Raw genomic sequence first — 20,048 nt, 5'->3', positions numbered from 1 at the left:
GTGGGGTTGATTCAGGGCAACCGGGTGATGATTGAGGGTCTGGCTTGGTATTTTGCTTACCTGATGTATACCATAGATAGACAGTATTGGCATGAGCAAACACTTGCCAATGGGTGTAGTTGTACGGAGTTTGTTTGAATGCGGATATAGCCAAGGAAAAGAATAAATGCGCCTTTTTTTTTGCTCTTGTAGAAAGAATAAGTTTGTAAGTAGAGTTATATCAATACAAAACAATAGTAAAGACAGTAGTGTGAATAGAGAAAGAGAGGATGAAGTACTATACGGTCGAGTGCACCCGTATTTATACCTTTACATTATAGTCAAGTCATCTAGTATATGACTAGGTATTGTTGCTTGACTCAATTACATGCATGTTCCAGTACATTCCAGATCCTTCTTGTATTTACTACTATATACATGGTATCTCTACAGCTCTGTCTCCAAGGATCAAGTTTGGGGAACGGTTGGGATTGTTGAATTTAGCACATTGCAATAGTATGATAGGCTGGAAGGCAATTGGGATGAGGTGCAAAGTACCTTTGCGTTGCATTTTTGCTGGGTTTCTGCCAAGTTTCACTGAGCTCAATATGTTATGTATTTTGAATTAAAATGGTGGTAAAAACGTATAAAAATAAAAGGGGGAGCCAAGTTTATTATTTATTGGCAGAATCATCAGTATACACACCCAATACTGTACTAGATTGCGATGAATGTCCTCCTTGCGCAAGGCTTGTCTGTATTGTCTAAACGAGTATTCTTGTCAAGCAAGTTGACTGTAACTGCTCAGAGAACTTGCTTCTCTGCTTCGAACGTTGAATATCTGCAAGTTTTGAAGCACACGTTGCGTTGGCACCGCAGAGACCGTCTGGACGGTGTTACAGAGACTGGGATTGAGATCAAGCCCAATGGTTTTGATTGTGTCTCTCATCTGTTTGAGAGCATGACTTGCAAGAATGAAGAATAGTTGGAAGTTATTGATTCCATGTACATACTAACTTAAGCCTCATTATCATCTTATGTATTGTGCATGCACCGTACCAAACCAGGCTGAATATATGTATAACCCAACGGAATGGACCCATCACACAAGCCAGGGCACAAATTGCTTAATCATCACACCAAGTAACCACGAGCCTGCTTACTCTAGCACAAGCAAGTTGGCTTGGCTTGGCTCAACTTGGCTCATACGCAACACTACTAGGCTGTGCCAGTGCTTGGACCTCAATTATTACCTTTCCATAAGGAATGGTCCATGTAAAATAGACTTTGTTTCTGAAATCATAATCAAAATAAATTGCACATATACTCCCGAATCTATTCTGTGCATGAGACTTGATGTATGCGCCTCTTGAGCCATTGAATATATATATATATATATGTGCTATGTAACCGCAGCAACATAACTCCTTACCCCTGTCAAGTATTGCAGCGCCGCAGAGACTCAGACAACAAGTATGATGACAACAAAGATAAACTTGTTTTTTGTCTGTGACTCAGTGGCAATGATCTGACTGTTCCTAGATTCTTGTATGCTTGCTATGAACACACTCAACAAGTTCCTCTCCCTCAATATTCTAATCTCTTTTGCGTTACTTGCCCTTGTTGAACCGGCCCCACGGTTGATCACAACCACAAAGCTATTGAGCAAGTGCCAGTGATGGTGACCAAACGCACACTCCCACCTCAGCTGTAGCCAGTGTGTTTGTATGTAGTAATATTATCTGTATATATTAGTGATTTTGCAAATCTATGTACATAATCAAAGATCCCAAGTCAGTTGCTGTTCTTGCAAACTGGTGCGCTTGTTGATTGTTTCATGCTTGGTCAGCAGTGGCTAATCTTCTGTGTTGTTGGATCACCAGACTGAGGGTGCGTTCATAGGTGGGTCAAACAAGATAGGTCAAATGTTTTGTTGAGTACACGCAATGTTGTGATTAAAAATAATTATAGAGCTACATGTAAGGTTTTTGAGACATCTGGCTATCACATACTGGGTTCTCAAAGTTGTAAGCTTAGCTGCAAAACGTCAAGAGACATTTTGCATAAAACAATCAAAGGGGGGACAGTGCTAGTACATCCTTAAAAAATAGTAGGGGGTAGAGCAGTGGGTGGTCATGTGACTCACCCTAACATAACTGTGGGTGGTATAGTTGCGTACCAAGTACGCAACTCTGCATGAGTAGTGCGGTGGGTGGTCATGTGACTCACCCTAACACCATTGTGTGTGATATAGTTGCGTACCAAGTACGCAACTCTGCATGAGTAGAGCGGTGGGTGGTCACGTGATTCACCCTAACATAACTGTGGATGGTATAGTTGCGTACTTGGTACACAACTCTGCATGAGTAGAGTGGTGGGTGGTCATGTGACTCACCCTAACACAGTTGTGTGTGATATAGTTGCGTACTTGGTACGCAACTCTGCATGAGTAGAGCGGTGGGTGGTCATGTGACTCACCCTAACACCATTGTGTGTGATATAGTTGCGTACCAAGTACGCAAGTCTGCATGAGTAGAGCGGTGGATGGTCACGTGACTCACCCTAACATAACTGTGGGTGGTATAGTTGCGTACCAAGTACGCAACTCTGCATGAGTAGTGCGGTGGGTGGTCATGTGACTCACCCTAACACCATTGTGTGTGATATAGTTGCGTACCAAGTACGCAACTCTGCATGAGTAGAGCGGTGGTGGTCATGTGACTCACCCTAACATAACTGTGGGTGGTATAGTTGCGTACTTGGTACGCAACTCTGCATGAGTAGAGCGGTGGATGGTCACGTGATTCACCCTAACATAACTGTGGATGGTATAGTTGCGTACCAAGTACGCAACTCTGCACAAGTAGAGTGGTGGGTGGTCATGTGACTCACCCTAACATAACTGTGGGTGGTATAGTTGCGTACCAAGTACGCAACTCTGCATGAGTAGTGCGGTGGGTGGTCATGTGACTCACCCTAACACAGTTGTGTGTGATATAGTTGCGTACCAAGTACGCAACTCTACATGAGTAGAGTGGTGGATGGTCACGTGACTCACCCTAACACAACTGTGTGTGATATAGTTGCGTACCAAGTATGCAACTCTGCATGAGTAGTGCGGTGGGTGGTCATGTGACTCACCCTAACATAACTGTGGGTGGTACAGTTGCGTGCCAAGTACGCAACTCTGCATGAGTAGAGCAGTGGGTGGTCATGTGACTCACCCTAACATAACTGTGGGTGGTATAGTTGCGTACTTGGTACGCAACTCTGCATGAATAAAGCGGTGGATGGTCACGTGATTCACCCTAACATAACTGTGGATGGTATAGTTGCGTACTTGGTACGCAACTCTGCACAAGTAGAGCAGTGGGTGGTCATGTGACTCACCCTAACACAGTTGTGTGTGATATAGTTGCGTACTTGGTACGCAACTCTACATGAGTAGAGTGGTGGATGGTCACGTGACTCACCCTAACACAACTGTGTGTGATATAGTTGCGTACCAAGTACGCAACTCTGCATGAGTAGGGCAGTGGTGGTCATGTGACTCACCCTAACACCATTGTGTGTGATATAGTTGCGTACCAAGTACGCAACTCTGCATGAGTAGAGTGGTGGGTGGTCACGTGATTCACCCTAACATAACTGTGGGTGGTATAGTTGCGTACCAAGTACGCAACTCTGCATGAGTAGAGTGATGGGTGGTCATGTGACTCACCCTAACATGATTGTGGGTCATATAGCTGCGTACTTGGTACGCAACTGTGAGTACAAGGAGTAATCATTGATCATGTGACTCACCCTAACATTGACCATGGTGCTATACTTCTGCATGTGGTACGCAATTCTGTGTGGGATGGGTGGTCAGTTGTCACATGACTCACCCTAACTTAGGGGATGGTGGTATTGCTGTGTGTAAAGTACGCAACTTTTTGTAGGAGGGCTGATGCTTTCCCTATAATCCACCCTAACACCATATGTGGGTTGTGTCCACCTGGTTCCCACCCTGTGCCATCTCACAGTTCACCCTGCAGTGTAGCTTGGTTCAACCTACCACCAACCTACTACTTTGTAATAACCTAATCCTTCAACTCCACGTCCTCAGTTTCCGAGCCTGGTGTGTTTACAATGCCGACGCGCATCAAGAGCTCATTTGTTGGTACCAGTTGGTAGTAGGGGATCTCCATTGGCCGACCAAGATGTATAGCCTGGTACTTGGCCCGCAATCCAATCTTCTGATAGATTTGGACGGCGACATATGAGATATGGCCGAGATGGTTGGTTTGGGGGACCCATAGGTTCATCCCATTGTATCCACCCTCCTTGATGTATATAGCCATAACTATAATATTCAGTTTGAACTTGTCCATATACGATTGAAACAAGACTTACCTCTCCCAAGTACAAGCTGTTTTTCCGACAGAATCCAGACAAAAGACCCGGAGTATCAAAGGCAGGGAGTAAATCTAAGAAAGTACTAGGGGCGGACAGCGCGCTATTCCGTTTGATTATATCCTTCCCAGGCCAAATGATATTACGCGCGGATAGTTTGCCTAAACTTGCCATAGTATGTGTACAAGTTTTAAGGATGATTGCAAACGAGCTCCAACTCTAACAATGATCATGCAATACGCTAAGAACAGCTAAATTTTTTGGCATGGGAAGACAACAGAAGTTCCCCGAGCCTTAGTAATCCTGAACAAAATGCAAGCGCATATACCTGGGACTTCAAACTCAAAACAGAGGATGAGAACAATTGATTTTAATTTAGACTAGTAAATACAGTAGCTAAATGTACCAGGAACGCTACCTAACTCCCAAACAACAACGCGAGTTGAATACCATCACAATCAAAATTGATTGTTTGACGGTGTTAGCACCAAGAAAAACAATCACCCAGAGAGTGGACCTGCACGTGATATCTGGAAGCCAAAGAAGCCTCCCCCAGGATAATTGGGGGTCCTCCCTCACATAACTGTGGGTGGTATAGTTGCGTACCAAGTATGCAACTCTGCATGAGCAGTGCAGTGGGTGGTCACGTGACTCACCCTAACACAATTGTGTGTGATATAGTTGCGTACTTGGTACGCAACTCTACATGAGTAGAGCGGTGGATGGTCACATGATTCACCCTAACATAACTGTGTGTGATATAGTTGCGTACTTGGTACGCAACTCTACATGAGTAGAGCAGTGGATGGTCATGTGACTCACCCTAACACAGTTGTGTGTGGTATAGTTGCGTACCAAGTACGCAACTCTGCATGAGTAGTGCAGTGGAGGGTCACATGATTCACCCTAACATAACTGTGGCTGGTATAGTTGCGTACCAAGTACGCAACTCTGCACAAGTAGAGTGGTGGATGGTCATGTGACTCACCCTAATGTAGCTGTGGGTGGTATAGTTGCGTACCAAGTATGCAACTCAACATGAGTAGAGCGGTGGGTGGTCACATGACTCACCCTAACACAGTTGTGTGTGATATAGTTGCGTACTTGGTACGCAACTCTGCATGAGTAGTGCAGTGGAGGGTCACATGACTCACCCTAACATAACTGTGGGTGGTATAGTTGCGTACCAAGTACGCAACTCTCCATGAGTAGTGCGGTGGAGGGTCACATGACTCACCCTAACATAACTGTGTGCGCTATAGTTGCGTACTTGGTACGCAACTCTACATGAGTAGAGCGGTGGATGGTCACGTGACTCACCCTAACACAGTTGTGTGTGGTATAGTTGCGTACTTGGTACGCAACTCTGCATGAGTAGTGCAGTGGATGGTCACGTGACTCACCCTAACACAATTGTGTGTGATATAGTTGCGTACTTAGTACGCAACTCTGCACAAGTAGAGTGGTGGGTGGTCATGTGACTCACCCTCACATAACTGTGGGTGGTATAGTTGCGTACCAAGTACGCAACTCTGCATGAGTAGTGCGGTGGATGGTCACGTGACTCACCCTAACACAATTGTGTGTGATATAGTTGCGTACCAAGTACGCATCTCTGCGTGAGTAGTGTGGTGGGTGGTCACATGATTCACCCCAACATAACTGTGGGTGGTATAGTTGCGTACTTGGTACGCAACTCTCCATGAGTAGTGTGGTGGAGGGTCACATGACTCACCCTAACATAACTGTGTGCGGTATAGTTGCGCACACAACTCCGCATGAGTAGAGCAGTGGGTGGTCATGTGACTCACCCTCACATAACTGTGGGTGGTATAGTTGCGTACCAAGTACGCAACTCTGCATGAGTAGTGTGCTGGGTGGTCACGTGACTCACCCTAACACAATTGTGTGTGATATAGTTGCGTACTTGGTACGCAACTCTACATGAGTAGAGCGGTGGATGGCCACGTGACTCACCCTAACACAGTTGTGTGTGGTATAGTTGCGTACCAAGTACGCAATTCTGCATGAGTAGTGCGGTGGAGGGTCACATGACTCACCCTAACATAACTGTGGGTGGTATAGTTGCGTACTTGGTACGCAACTCTGCACAAGTAGAGTGGTGGGTGGTCATGTGACTCACCCTAACATAACTGTGGGTGGTATAGTTGCGTACTTGGTACGCAACTCTCCATGAGTAGTGCGGTGGAGGGTCACATGACTCACCCTAGCACAGTTGTGTGTGATATAGTTGCGTACTTGGTACGCAACTCTGCATGAGTAGTGCGGTGGATGGTCATGTGACTCACCCTAACACAATTGTGTGTGATATAGTTGCATACCAAGTACGCATCTCTGCATGAGTAGTGCAGTGGATGGTCACATGATTCACCCTAATATAACTGTGGGTGGTATAGTTGCGTACCAAGTACGCAACTCTGCACAAGTAGAGCGGTGGATGGTCACGTGACTCACCCTAACATAACTGTGGGTGGTATAGTTGCGTACCAAGTACGCAACTCTCCATGAGTAGTGCGGTGGAGGGTCACATGACTCACCCTAACATAACTGTGTGCGCTATAGTTGCATACGCAACTCCGCATGAGTAGAGCAGTGGGTGGTCATGTGACTCACCCTCACATAACTGTGGGTGGTATAGTTGCATACCAAGTACGCAACTCTGCATGAGTAGAGCAGTGGATGGTCACGTGACTCACCCTAACATAACTGTGTGCAATATAGTTGCGTACGCAACCCTGCATGAGTAGAGCGGTGGGTGGTCATGTGACTCACCCTAACACAATTGTGTGTGATATAGTTGCGTACCAAGTACGCAACTCTGCATGAGTAGAGTGATGGGTGGTCATGTGACTCACCCTAACATGATTGTGGGTCATATAGCTGCGTACTTGGTACGCAACTGTGAGTACAAGGAGTAATCATTGATCATGTGACTCACCCTAACATTGACCATGGTGCTATACTTCTGCATGTTGTACGCAATTCTGTGTGGGATGAGTGGTCAGTTGTCACATGACTCACCCTAACTTAGGGGATGGTGGTATTGCTGTGTGTAAAGTACGCAACTTTTTGTAGGAGGGCTGATGCTTTCCCTATAATCCACCCTAACACCATATGTGGGTTGTGTCCACCTGGTTCCCACCCTGTGCCATCTCACAGTTCACCCTGCAGTGTAGCTTGGGCCACCCTGCAGTCTAGTTTGGTTCAACCTACCACCAACCTACTACTTTGTAATAACCTGATATATAGGTCTATACACAGAGAATGAGGATATAAGATATAGAAACCAGGGAGATAGTCTAGTTTAACATTATGGACCCTGAGACTGTCTGGTGGACAGTAAACTTGGCCCCAGGGTGACCATCACCAATCTTCCTGAGAGTTTTCCAGTAGGTCATCACTTGGTACATGGGTCTACACACAAATTATGAGCATATAGAATGCAGAAACCAGGGAGATCATCCAGGTTCAACATAATGGACCCTGAGACTGTCCGGCGGACAGCAAACTTGGTCAAGGGTTACCACCACCAATCTTCCTGAGAGTTTTCCAGTAGATTATCACTAAACACAAAGGTCTAGATACAGAAAATGAGCACATAAAATGCAGAAACCAGGGAGATTGTCCAGGTTCAACATAATGGACCCTGAGACTGTCCGGCGGACAGTAAACTTGGCCCCAGGGTGACCATTGCCAATCTTCCTGAGAGTTTGCCAGTGGGTTGTCACTTGGTACATGGGTCTATACACAAATTATGAGCACATAAAATGCAGATACCAGGGAGATTGTCCAGGTTCAACATAATGGACCCTGAGACTGTCCGGCGGACAGTAAACTTGGTCTCAGGTTGCCATCACCAATTGGGCTATAAATTAGTGGGCACATGCATATGTGCTATATATACATAAGCTCCAAGTATGACAGCAAACAGATCAGTGATCACAGGAAAAACACAATATTTCCAAAAGTTTTCCAAGACTTTTCCCTCTACAACCTGAACACTTGTCCATGGTGACGCCACCTTTTCAAGAACAGCTGCGCCAATTTAATAGTTTGACATGGTATTACAGTTTGATCAAAATCTGATGTGCATGAACATTGAAAACCTCAAGCCAAGAGAGTACGTGTAAGTTTGCCACCTATGGCCTTAGCGTACATTCATTAGTCCTGCATGTAATATATCAACGCCCACGCTACTTGCACTGACTACCAGTGCTAGGAGACCTGAAACAACCAAGAACCATGGGTACAGCCGCTATATATTCATATAAGAATTCCTCTCTATTCTTGCCAATAAATTGCAACAATTGCGCAAAAGGTCTTGCAAGAAAAAAAAAGATTAAAGAAAAATGCAATATATTGACAATTATTGGCGATAATTAACGTCCACAGCTTCCAGTGAGAGGAATGATTAATGAAGCTCTGCTTTCCTTATTTATTTATTTTTCAATCCTCCTCGGTAAACAACGGCGAACCAGTTGCAACGCTGCCCACGTCATCATTGTCACCGGTGAAAACAGGACTCCATCCTGCACCATTGTTGGATTCCTGTTCAGTAAACAGGGGGCTAGGGACGTACGTATCCTCTGCCTCCTGGCACATGAGTTGCCAAGTGCTTAGCATGAATTAGATCACAAGATCGAGTATATACTTACCGGTAGATCCTCCCTTTCCTGAGCGGAGGAAGGCAAGTCCCAATCCCACGATGATGAGGTAGGAACTTGATGCTCATTAACATGGTCAACAAGTGACCCGGCATCACTCACTCCATCCGCATCTTGTTCATCATCGGTCCCCTCCAAAGGGTAGGACGTTCCTTGCACAATCAAGCGGGTTTCAAGGAGCAGCATTTTGAACACCCATGGGCTCATCCAATGAGGGCGTGGCGCACTGAGGTCTACAGACTGGAATAGCTTGAGCTTACTTGACTCTCCGGGAGGGCCATTATTCCAGTCTTGTACAGTCTCCATATAAATTGGCTTGTACGCTGGGTTGGGGTGTTGAAGCATGTACATGGTGTTTGATTCTTTGCCGTAAATCCAGACTTCATCAAAACTAAGTTAGACAATGCATATGTATGCTCTACTTGTGAGAAACCAAACTTTCTAACAAGGTAAAAGCACTCACGGATGATTCAAGATCACCATAGACTCCCGGCTGAGTGGCCATTTGACTTTCACTCAAGCAAACTCACCTTCTAGCCACCAGACATGGGGATGACTGCGCCGGTAAAGAGGTGTATGACCCGAGAGGTACCTACAGCCTCTGCGACGGCCACAGTTGAGAGGCGCGATATATGCAAGCATCTCAATTGGGCCAAAGTGATGTAGATCATTGTCATCCCGCAGGCAAACCATGTCAAACGTGCCTGCATTTACAAATGCAAAATGATTGGCAATGCGCGCCAGTACATCTACCAGAATATCAGTTGAAGCTGCTGTCAATGCACATGTAACCCACTCACTACAGCAGTTACGCCTTTCAAGAAGAGCAGCTGCCAACTCGTGCTTGAACGCAAAGTTATGCACGCCCTGCTGATAGGATGAACCCCATTGTACAACTGTCCTCGGCTGGGTACCTGGTTCACGGACTGGGCGTGCAGGCAATGGATAACGCCGGCAGGAGGGATGCATTATTGTATGCTGTAGCGTTAGATGGAATGGAGGGAGGTTGTGAAATTTGCCCCTGGATCAAAACTCTTATTCTGCTTTTAAAATCTGGCATATATACCTTGCACGTGGTTAAGGGTAGGCAAAGTCTTAAAACCGTAATGGACCCTGTGATCCGGTTATGGCTCCGGCCCAGAGGATACATAAACATGAGTGTTCTTACATTAAATATACCCTTTCTTCAACTTGCCACCATGCCATCCTTGGAAGAGCTTGCCTTAAGTGACACTCCCAAGCCAGGAGAGCCCAAGTCTCAATTTACTGGCAAACTGAGTGAGCTCAATGCACACCTGTGTATATCATGGCTGATTGTCTTTGCAAAGTGCGTGTTTTCAAGGAGGTTGCTGTGAAGGACACAACAGGCATTCAGTGTAGAGAGGTTTACATGGTAGTAGTGATTTTTGCCTATTTAACACCGCCACTCATAAAGCTCATAGACAGCTTCCTTCTCCAATAAAGATGGAGTTTTGGAGGCATTAAGTTTTGAAAAGACGTCTACCACATCCCAACAGTAGGATAATTGCTGCTGCTGTTAGGCGTTTTTTTAGTAAACAATCATGTTATGATCTATGTACTTATTTATAAAGCGGCCATTGTTTCCCCACGATTGACAGACTAAGAGCAAACCTTGTAGCAGGGGTATGAGCCAATACTCCCAGCCCAATTGAATATAAAATCTACAACAACTTCAATGAAGTACTCTCCGCCATTTAGGCCACCCGCGCAAACAAGTTAAGCTAAATCAAACAACAAGGTTCTTGGCATACCATGCTTTGCTTGTCATTGGACCTTTTATAAAATGAAATAATTACAGCCGTTTGCATATTGCTTGACAGTAGTTTATTTTATAGTTATGCATAGATTGATAGGACTGGTCCTGTGGACCATTTTTTGTGACTCAAATGTGCATACTATATATCTTGTTGCTTTGCCCTTGATAAACATACTTGTGTATATATCTCATTTCCTTGTAGCACAGCTCTAGTCAATTTAATGTGTAGAACAAGCGCAAGGAAGCTCTCACTTAGTGAAATGATCATCTCCTGCGACAACCTCCATTGAGCTTTCCATGCTGCCCGTAGAGCTTTGTTTTGCTCAATTGTTTCACGCGCAAATACTTTTGAGAGTAAGCAGCCAAAATACGTACCCTGGCTATTGCTTCAAGCAAGGCATTAACCTCTTAATAGCTTGGCAATGCGCGCTGAAACTTATCAATGAAAAGACTGGGCCGTGCTTGTAGCATGCACGGCATGTAATTTTCGTCCTCAGTGGGCAGGATTTGAGGGCAATTGTTCAAGAAAAAGGGCCTATCAATGGTACCACACTTGCAAAAGTAGCAAACTACTTGGTATAAACTCGATATTGGGCATTTGGCAACTCAAGAACGATCTTTAACATTCCAATCGAGCTATAAGTAGCAGTATAATACAAGCCACCAAAGTTTGCGCAACAATGGTGGAGTCACAGCGGCTTGCAACAGCCTTCCCAATTTGTCAATCCGTACCAAGTACATCCTTTCTGCCCAACCAGCTCACATATCCATCCTTTGGCAAGTCCTATGTCTACGGTATGAAAACAGATGTACACCCTTAACCTTGACATTTTTGTGGTGATTTGTTGATGGCTCCTTTTCATTAATACAGCTCAGTGCATATACAGCTATGCGCGTATGCTAAAAATTGATTGAAGGCCTTGATTTGCATCAACAAGATACTTGGATTACGTGATATAGATTCCGACTATTGTTTGCAATTCCAATACAGTTTTTGCACCAGTACGTCACAACTCTGTTACCAATCCAAATGTAGCCTGCCCCCTAGAAGACGCCTGGATCCAGGGAACCGGTATCTTTAGGGTATAAAATCAACGCCCGCGTTGATGTTGAACCTCCACGTCTCCTTGCAACCCACTTGAATATGCCCGAGCTCAAAGATATTCCCTTGGCTGATGACCCTCTTCCCACTCATGGGACATCCAAGGGAGAACATATGACTGGTGAATACGGGTCTCTGTTAAATAACGTCTAATTGCTCAAACCCATTATTGTCCATAGCAATCAAGAACGAAACATCTATCGATGAGATGTTAGCTGTTGTTGCAGCAAAGAAAGCAGCGCTAGGTGGCAAGGCCAATGCTAAGCCTTATACAGGCATTGTTCTCAAGTCTAAAGCACACAAGACTGGGGAGAGTTTGGTACCAGCCTCCAAAGTGTTGAATGACCAGCCGGAATTGGTAAGGATAAATCTCACTGTTTTATGATAAAGCAACCTCATATGCATGATAATAGATAATCTCTAAGCGCAAGGGGGAGGTCAAGGATGCTGGCTTCAAAAGGCGTAAGACGCAGCAGTAATTTTGATTTATTTCTGGAAATCTAAACCTGTGGCCAACGGCCTTCTATCTTGATAAATCAACCGCACATTAGTTTAAAACATATTGGACAATTTGCCCGGCATTTGAGTATACGTTTTAAAGTCTGAGAGCTTATATGTTATAACTTCAACCAAACAAAGTAATTGTACAGAGGCACCCAAAACCCTGGAGCGCTCTGCATTGCTCCAATTCTGGGAATCTCCTTGTTTTGATCCAATGGATCCAAATCGCTTATCAGGCACTTGGGGACACTCAACCAGTACTTGCAAGCGTCATCCCAAATGCTCTGGAGTGCTTGGCAACAAAAATTAACCTAGAGGGCTCCCGGGATTTTTTGGGGCCCAGTAGAGAGTTTGCATTAATGTACGCACATACCACAACATAACCAATAGTGTGTAATTAGAAAAGGCGTCTATACTCAGTTTTGTTTTGTACCTAAGCTTAAGAACGGTGCTACCTTTACTTGTGATAGATTGCTAATGTGAATCACCTTGCCCCTTACTAACAAAACTCGAATTGCTCCTGCCTGCTTTGCGTGAGATAGTCAATAGTAGATTTGAAATTGGTAAAAGGGGATATAAAGCGTGTGAAATCATTGCCTCCCCTAGTCAATCAGGTCTTCTAGCCTTAGTATTTAGGTTGCCAACCTTTCGCAACTGGTTCATTTCCTCCCCTCACAAGTACAAAATGTCTTCATTGGCGCTACAAAATCAGGTGCGTCAAACTGACAACAAAGTTCTCTAAGGATTAATTTTCCTGTAGACTAAGTGTGTGAATTGTGGTCATTGTGATAACCTCCTTGCGTGCTGTTCCTGCCCTGCGGTGTATTGTGTTCCTAGCGACGGCAGGGATGACACAGCTTGCTTAACGCCCAGTCCAATCACGCTTCCTACTGAGTTCAGGTGCCAAGCATGCCACCTCAAGGAATCTCCTTTGGTCCCTTGGCCAGTAAGATTGATTAGTATTACATTGATACCAGTATTTTATTGACGCGTAAATACTGTTACAGTACAGCCTCCGCAGTCCTAGGTTGCGGTACCAGCTGCAATTTTTTGATCGGTGCCCTGACAGGCCTCATTTGAACTGCGTTGGATTAGCTGTGCATATTGTCTTTGAAACTGTTACAATCCCCTGACATATACCATTGAACTCGTATGATTTTTCTCTTATTTTTAGTATTTTTTCCGAACCTTGTATCTTATGTTTTTCGATCACGTGACCTCGGCGCTTATTATGCCGAGATGCCGCGCCAAGATGCCGTGCCAAGGGCGCTTGGGAGAAATCCACGCTTCTGCGCAGTCCGCAGCACGCTTCTCTTCTCACATGGACTCTTCTTTTCTCACGAGCACAGACCATGTAGATAGTGTGCTCTTGCCTATATATACAGCAGGAAAATTGCTTGGAGTCCCCAAGTCAATTTTACCTCGTCTCTTACTCATTAGAGGGGGATATCAGAAGCCAGCTAAGTAGCCAGCCTTAGTCATCTCAGAAGTTACCCCTTATATTCACTCACCACACCTCCCAGGCCTAAGGCCCCCTCGTCGACAGTAGTTAGAAATAGAGCGCCTTAAGCGCTAAGTAGTATAGCCTTAAAGTAGATTACTTAAGCAGTGTCTGTAGTAGTTACGGCCTTAAGCGCCCACCACTAGCAAGTACCCACCTTACAGTGGTGTACAACATTGTAAAATCGACTTGTGTAGGCTTGATCGACAACAAGAAGCGCCCCTGTACTAGCACGAGGGAAAACATCTGAACGGACTCCCCTTTCGACTAGAATAATCAAAAAGTCGTTGGTCCCAGATAGTACCAAATTGCTATAAGGCAGACGGTGTCTAATCGCCCGCATACCACGTGTTTTGCCGGAACACAGCAGATAGCAACCCTAGACAGCTGATTCACCCGCTTGCTAAAAACCCGCTCATATCACAATCGCCAGATCTGTTGATTTGTTGTAGGGATAGTTCAACGCCAGGTGTCTGACGCAAGGGTTTAGCGTTCACACTCTGTACAAAAACCGCCCATAAGTCCTGATATAGGCACCTTCACCCCCACGCCGTCTCAATCATTCCATCCACACGCTCTGGCGTCCCCCATCCATATTCCCATCCTACCAGCCGCTCCAGCCGCCGCTCCATTCCATCCCATTCCCAACCACCCACTTGCAGCTCATCTCCCACTCCGCGAGACCTGCCAGGAATGGAACCGGAGCCGACCCTTAGCGCTCTCCTCAAGGCTATCACAGCCCTCACTGCCACCGTCGGGTCCTTGCAGGCCCAAATCACATCCCAAGGCCAACAGCTCATCGAGCTCAAAGCCATATGCAAGGAAACCGCCGACCTCCTTGGGGATAAAGACCAAGGAGCACCACAAGCCCAGCCTGGCCCATCAACTGGGCCTGTTACTCCTCCCACCCACTCGGGAGGAGAAACCCACACTCCAGGCACGGTTAGGCCTGGACTCAAGGCCCCATTCCGGCCTTCAAGAGGGTCAGGCTTTGATTCAGAGGATGAGGAAGAACAAAGGCGCCCCAAAAGGGAGCCTCAAGGAACGCCTAGGAGGCATCTAGGGTCCCTAACCCCCTTCGACGCAGGGTCTAGCGCCAAGCGCCCCAAAATGGACCTCCCGGACCCTTACAAGGGTGATATCAGGGGCTGCAAAGCCACCCAATGGCTGGACCGGATGCTCCTCTGGGTTGCCCTGCACAGGGAACAATTTGACAAGGAAGAACAGATGGTTGTGTGGATACTCTACCACATGACCAATAAGGCAGCTGACTGGGCGCTCCCCCTGATCGGGACTATTATCAAGGGCGAAGGCAATCCCCCTACCACTATCCTGGCTTTGACAGCTAAATTCAAGGAAGCCTTCGCCGATCCCGACGCCAAGCGGGCTGCTGCCAGGAAGATAGCCACCCTGGTCCAAACCTCCACCACCTCCGAGTACGTTACGGAGTTCCGCAACCTCATTGCGGAATTAGACTGGAACGAGGAGGCCTATATTGCACAATTCATGCGAGGCCTCCACTGGAAAGTCAAGGAACTGTTGTCCACCAAAGACAGCATCCCTGACAAACTCAAAGCCATCTTTGCGGCGGCAATTAAGATTGATAACATCCGCCGCGAAAATGAGGAGAACCGTCCAAAGAAGGCTCCCACCAAGGCCCCGGTCACCGCAACCACCTCTACCTCCACTACCACCAGGGTCCGCCTATCTGAGGATCCCAACTACGTCACCCCGGAGGAAAGGGACCGTCGCCGCGCATCCGGCCTCTGTGTCAAGTGTGGTCAGAAGGGGCACGGGATCAAACAGTGCCCTAACGGATGGAAGGCCACGATCAAGGAGGTTGCCAAGGTGGCAGAAGAGGAGGTTTTGGGAAAAGACTAAGGCCAAGGACTACCGTCAAGCCCCTGGCCCCTAAATTAGATGTGCATGTATTGGATTGCGAATTTGTATCTTTGGCTCTAGACTCGAATAAGAAGCCCCTTTTATTTATCAATCTCGAACTGCACAACTCCCCGACGGAACCTCTTAAAACCCTTATTGACTCAGGAGCCACATCGAACTTCATCTCCCCTTCAATTGTGGAAAAATATAAAATACCAAAAACCCAGCTCAAAAATCCACGAGTTGTAAGAATGTTAGATGGTACAATTTCCCAGACTGGTCGCATATGGCACCAGGTTCAACTCGCGGTTTTGGCCAATGGCCATAAACATTCCATTCCTTTCCTAGTTTGCCCCATTGGGAACACATCCGCCATACTCGGCATGACATGGCTCACACAGGAGTCACCCTTGATTGATTGGTCCCTAGGCACGGTTACCTTCCCCGAACAAATTCAGATTGCATCCAAAGAAGAGGCAGACCCTGATCCCTTAGCCGATCTTCCGGAACAGTACCATGAGTTTGCCAAAGTCTTCGGCGAAGAGGAATTTAAGGTCCTCCCTCCACACAGGGAGTATGACATATCTATAGACCTTGTCCCGGATGCCAAACTATCCCCTGGTCCCCTTTATGGCATGACTGACGCGGAGTCCAAGGCCCTCAAACAACATATTGACGAAGAAATAGCAACGGGCAAGATCTGTCCCAGTACTTCTTCCACTGGCGCCCCAGTCATGTTTGTAAAAAAGGCAGACGGATCCCTTAGATTGGTTGTGGACTACCAAAAACTCAATGACGTCACTCACAAGAACGTATACCCACTCCCAAGACAGGACGACCTAATGGCGAAGCTCAGACACGCCAAGATCTTTACGAAACTAGATCTACAATGGGGATACAATAACGTCCGGATCAAGGAAGGAGATGAGTGGAAAACGGCCTTCAGAACTAAGTACGGGCTATTCGAATACCTAGTAATGCCCTTTGGGCTTACCAACGCCCCGGCCGCATTCCAACATTTCATGAACGATCTGTTCAGGGACCTCATTGACGTCTCTGTGGTTATTTATTTGGACAATATCCTGATCTTCTCAGAAGACCCCAAGGACCACCCAGCCCATGTCAGGGAAGTCCTATCACAACTAATGAAGAATCAGCTATTCTGTAAACTCTCCAAGTGCCACTTCCACGTCACCACGGTAGATTACTTGGGTATCGTCATCTCCCCGGCAGGTTTTTCCATGGATCAGAAGAAGGTTGAGGCGGTCACGTCATGGCCCCAGCCCAGAACGGTTAAACAAGTCCAGGCCTTCTTAGGCTTTGTTAACTACCTCCGACGGTTCATTCCCAATTTCAGCTCAGTGGCGCGCCCTCTGCACAACCTTACCAGAAAGGAAACCCCCTGGTCCTGGGGCAACCTAGAGGAAGCAGCATTCCAGGAGTTGAAGGTTCTCGTTACCAAGTCACCGGTTCTCATCCATTCCAACCCAGAACTCCCCTATTACCTCGAAACAGACGCATCAGGGGTAGCTATGGGAGCAATACTCAGCCAGCAAGGATCAGACAACCGGTTACACCCCATTGCCTACATGTCCAAGTCATTCTCAGGAGCGGAAGCCAATTACAACACCCACAATAAGGAACTCCTGGCAATAATCAAGGCACTGGAAGAATGGCGCATATTCCTAGAAGCCACAGACAAGCCAATCCAGGTCTTCACGGATCACAGGAACCTGGAATACTGGATGCAAGCTAGGACCTTCAACCGGAGGCACGCCAGATGGCGCATATTCCTGAGCGATTTCAATTTTGAGATCCATTATCGCCCAGGAAAGCAATTGGGGAAACCTGACGCCCTATCCAGAAGAGCGGACTACGTAGACACGCCCCCAAACCCAGAAGTCATGTTACCAGCGGAAGTATTTGCCAACACGTCGGAAGAGGAACTTGATATTGTCACAGAGATTCGCACCAAACTCAGAGATGACCCGTCACTTGAACCCATCATCAAGTTCCTCACAGAAGACGCGGACAATGCACCTCCGTCAATTCGGAAGGCCTACAGGGAATATGACTGGGAAGAAGACCTATTGTGGTACCGCGGAAAGTTGGTGGTTCCAGACTCAGAAACCACAAAAGACCGGCTACTCAGGGAATTCCACGACTCACCGCTGGCAGGACACCCCGGACAACAACGTACCCTTGAACTGCTAAGTCGCAATTACTGGTGGCCAGGAATGAAGTCCTCTGCCAAGGAGTGGGTAGAATGCTGCCCCGTATGCCAAGCCAACCGGCGAGCTCACGCACCGGTCATTGCGCTGAAACCTTTGGAAGTACCCCCGTTCCCATTCCACACCATCTCTTACGATTTCATCACCGGGTTTCCCAAGTCACAGGGCCACGACGCTATCTTAGTGGTAATCGATTCATTCTCCAAGTTTGGGCACTTCATCCCCACCTCCAAGAAAGTTACCGCCAAGGGATTAGCAGATCTATTCGTTGCTCACGTTTGGAAACTCCACGGGCTACCAGTCAAGACCATATCAGACCGAGGTAGCACATTCACAGGCAAATTCTTGAGGGCCCTTTACCAACGATTAGGGATCAACCCATCCTTCTCATTGGCTTACCACCCAGAATCGGACGGACAAACAGAAAGAGTAAACCAGTTCATAGAATTCTACCTCCGATCCTACGTCTCTGCGGACCACTCAGATTGGGCCACGTGGCTGCCTCTAGCGGAATACGCATACAACAACGCTAAGCATGCCGCAACAGGAAAGTCCCCCTTTGAATTGGTTTATGGGAGAAGTCCAGTAATGAACCCATCCAACGTGCCAGCTAATGTACCAGAGGCAGACCAAGTAGCAGACACCCTGGCCAGGGAATGGAAGGAAGCCGAAGCGGCCTTAAGGATGAGCAAGGAAAGGATGGCTAGAGAGAAAGGAACAACTCCCGAATACTCAATTGGCAAAAAAGTCTGGTTGGACGGAAAAAACATAGAGCTCAGAACCAACTCCAACAAACTAGATCCAAAACGCCTAGGTCCTTTTGAAGTAACGGAGAAGGTTTCTAGCCACGCCTACCGCCTGAAACTACCAGAATCTTTGAAAATCCACGACGTATTCTACGTGGGATTACTATCCAAAACCCACAAATCCCCAGGTCAACCGTTTCCCAAACAACCACCCCCTGAAACAATAGAGGGAGAAGAGGAGTACAAGGTGGAACAAATCATTGACTCTAAAAGGCAACGCGGAAAATGGTTCTACCTGATCAAATGGAAAGGGTACGGACCAGAGGACAATTCATGGGAACCTGAAGAACTGCTGGAACACAGCCAGGAAGAGATCAAGCGCTTCAACCAAGCTAGACTCAGAAAGGCTCGTGACGCCGCCAAGAGCCTTTAAGGGGGGGGCAATGTTACAATCCCCTGACATATACCATTGAACTCGTATGATTTTTCTCTTATTTTTAGTATTTTTTCCGAACCTTGTATCTTATGTTTTTCAATCACGTGACCTCGGTGCTTATTATGCCGAGATGCCGCGCCGAGATGCCGTGCCAAGGGCGCTTGGGAGAAATCCACGCTTCTGCGCAGTCCGCAGCACGCTTCTCTTCTCACATGGACTCTTCTTTTCTCACGAGCACAGACCATGTAGATAGTGTGCTCTTGCCTATATATACAGCAGGAAAATCGCTTGGAGTCCCCAAGTCAATTTTACCTCGTCTCTTACTCATTAGAGGGGGATATCAGAAGCCAGCTAAGTAGCCGGCCTTAGTCATCTCAGAAGTTACCCCTTATATTCACTCACCACACCTCCCAGGCCTAAGGCCCCCTCGTCGACAGTAGTTAGAAATAGAGCGCCTTAAGCGCTAAGTAGTATAGCCTTAAAGTAGATTACTTAAGCAGTGTCTGTAGTAGTTACGGCCTTAAGCGCCCACCACTAGCAAGTACCCACCTTACAGTGGTGTACGACAGAAACTCAGATGAAGACACGGGCTGAAGCTTTTGGACAACTATTTCGTGGGAGGTGGCAAGGAAACGGCTGGTCGGTAAGTCTCTGCTAAGCAAGCGCATTTCTATTGGCTCATATTTATTACAGTTACACCTTGTATTTTACAAGCGCCCTGACTTTTCTTCGTGTTCAGTTAGAACCCGGAAAGTGGAGTCCCTGGAAAACTCAAGGTATCAGTAACAGAGTTATAATTGTGATTGTTATTTAA

General features: G+C 46.7%; 5 protein-coding genes across 5 annotated transcripts; 3 read left to right on the top strand and 2 right to left on the bottom strand.

Moving 5' to 3' along the window:
- Positions 1–4,061: 4,061 nt before the first annotated feature.
- Positions 4,062–4,548, bottom strand: RhiXN_11256 (uncharacterized protein; the record flags this gene model as incomplete). Its single annotated transcript, XM_043331071.1, has 2 exons — positions 4,062–4,304; positions 4,375–4,548. 2 exons carry the CDS (start codon positions 4,546–4,548, stop codon positions 4,062–4,064), a joined length of 417 nt encoding a protein of 138 aa, XP_043186416.1.
- Positions 4,549–8,841: 4,293 nt separating this feature from the next.
- RhiXN_11255 (uncharacterized protein) lies at positions 8,842–10,028 on the bottom strand (the record flags this gene model as incomplete). The annotated part of the gene is made up of 4 exons (XM_043331070.1): positions 8,842–8,988; positions 9,051–9,439; positions 9,590–9,808; positions 9,860–10,028. 4 exons carry the CDS (start codon positions 10,026–10,028, stop codon positions 8,842–8,844), a joined length of 924 nt encoding a protein of 307 aa, XP_043186415.1.
- Positions 10,029–10,258: 230 nt separating this feature from the next.
- On the top strand, positions 10,259–10,579 carry RhiXN_11254 (uncharacterized protein; the record flags this gene model as incomplete). The annotated part of the gene is made up of 3 exons (XM_043331069.1): positions 10,259–10,337; positions 10,388–10,452; positions 10,502–10,579. 3 exons carry the CDS (start codon positions 10,259–10,261, stop codon positions 10,577–10,579), a joined length of 222 nt encoding a protein of 73 aa, XP_043186414.1.
- Positions 10,580–11,980: 1,401 nt separating this feature from the next.
- On the top strand, positions 11,981–12,417 carry RhiXN_11253 (uncharacterized protein; the record flags this gene model as incomplete). Its single annotated transcript, XM_043331068.1, has 3 exons — positions 11,981–12,059; positions 12,118–12,296; positions 12,352–12,417. 3 exons carry the CDS (start codon positions 11,981–11,983, stop codon positions 12,415–12,417), a joined length of 324 nt encoding a protein of 107 aa, XP_043186413.1.
- A 2,216-nt stretch (positions 12,418–14,633) lies between these two features.
- RhiXN_11252 (Retrotransposable element Tf2 protein) lies at positions 14,634–19,231 on the top strand (the record flags this gene model as incomplete). The annotated part of the gene is made up of 2 exons (XM_043331067.1): positions 14,634–15,788; positions 15,842–19,231. The coding sequence occupies 2 exons, from the start codon at positions 14,634–14,636 to the stop codon at positions 19,229–19,231; spliced, it is 4,545 nt and encodes a 1,514-aa protein (XP_043186412.1).
- Between the last annotated feature and the right edge of the window lie 817 nt (positions 19,232–20,048).

The sequence above is a fragment of the Rhizoctonia solani genome, chromosome 14 (assembly GCF_016906535.1).
Source record: "Rhizoctonia solani chromosome 14, complete sequence".
Taxonomy (NCBI): domain Eukaryota; kingdom Fungi; phylum Basidiomycota; class Agaricomycetes; order Cantharellales; family Ceratobasidiaceae; genus Rhizoctonia; species Rhizoctonia solani.
The sequence above is the reverse complement of the archived record's forward strand: the minus strand, read 5'-3'. Positions and strand labels throughout refer to the sequence as shown.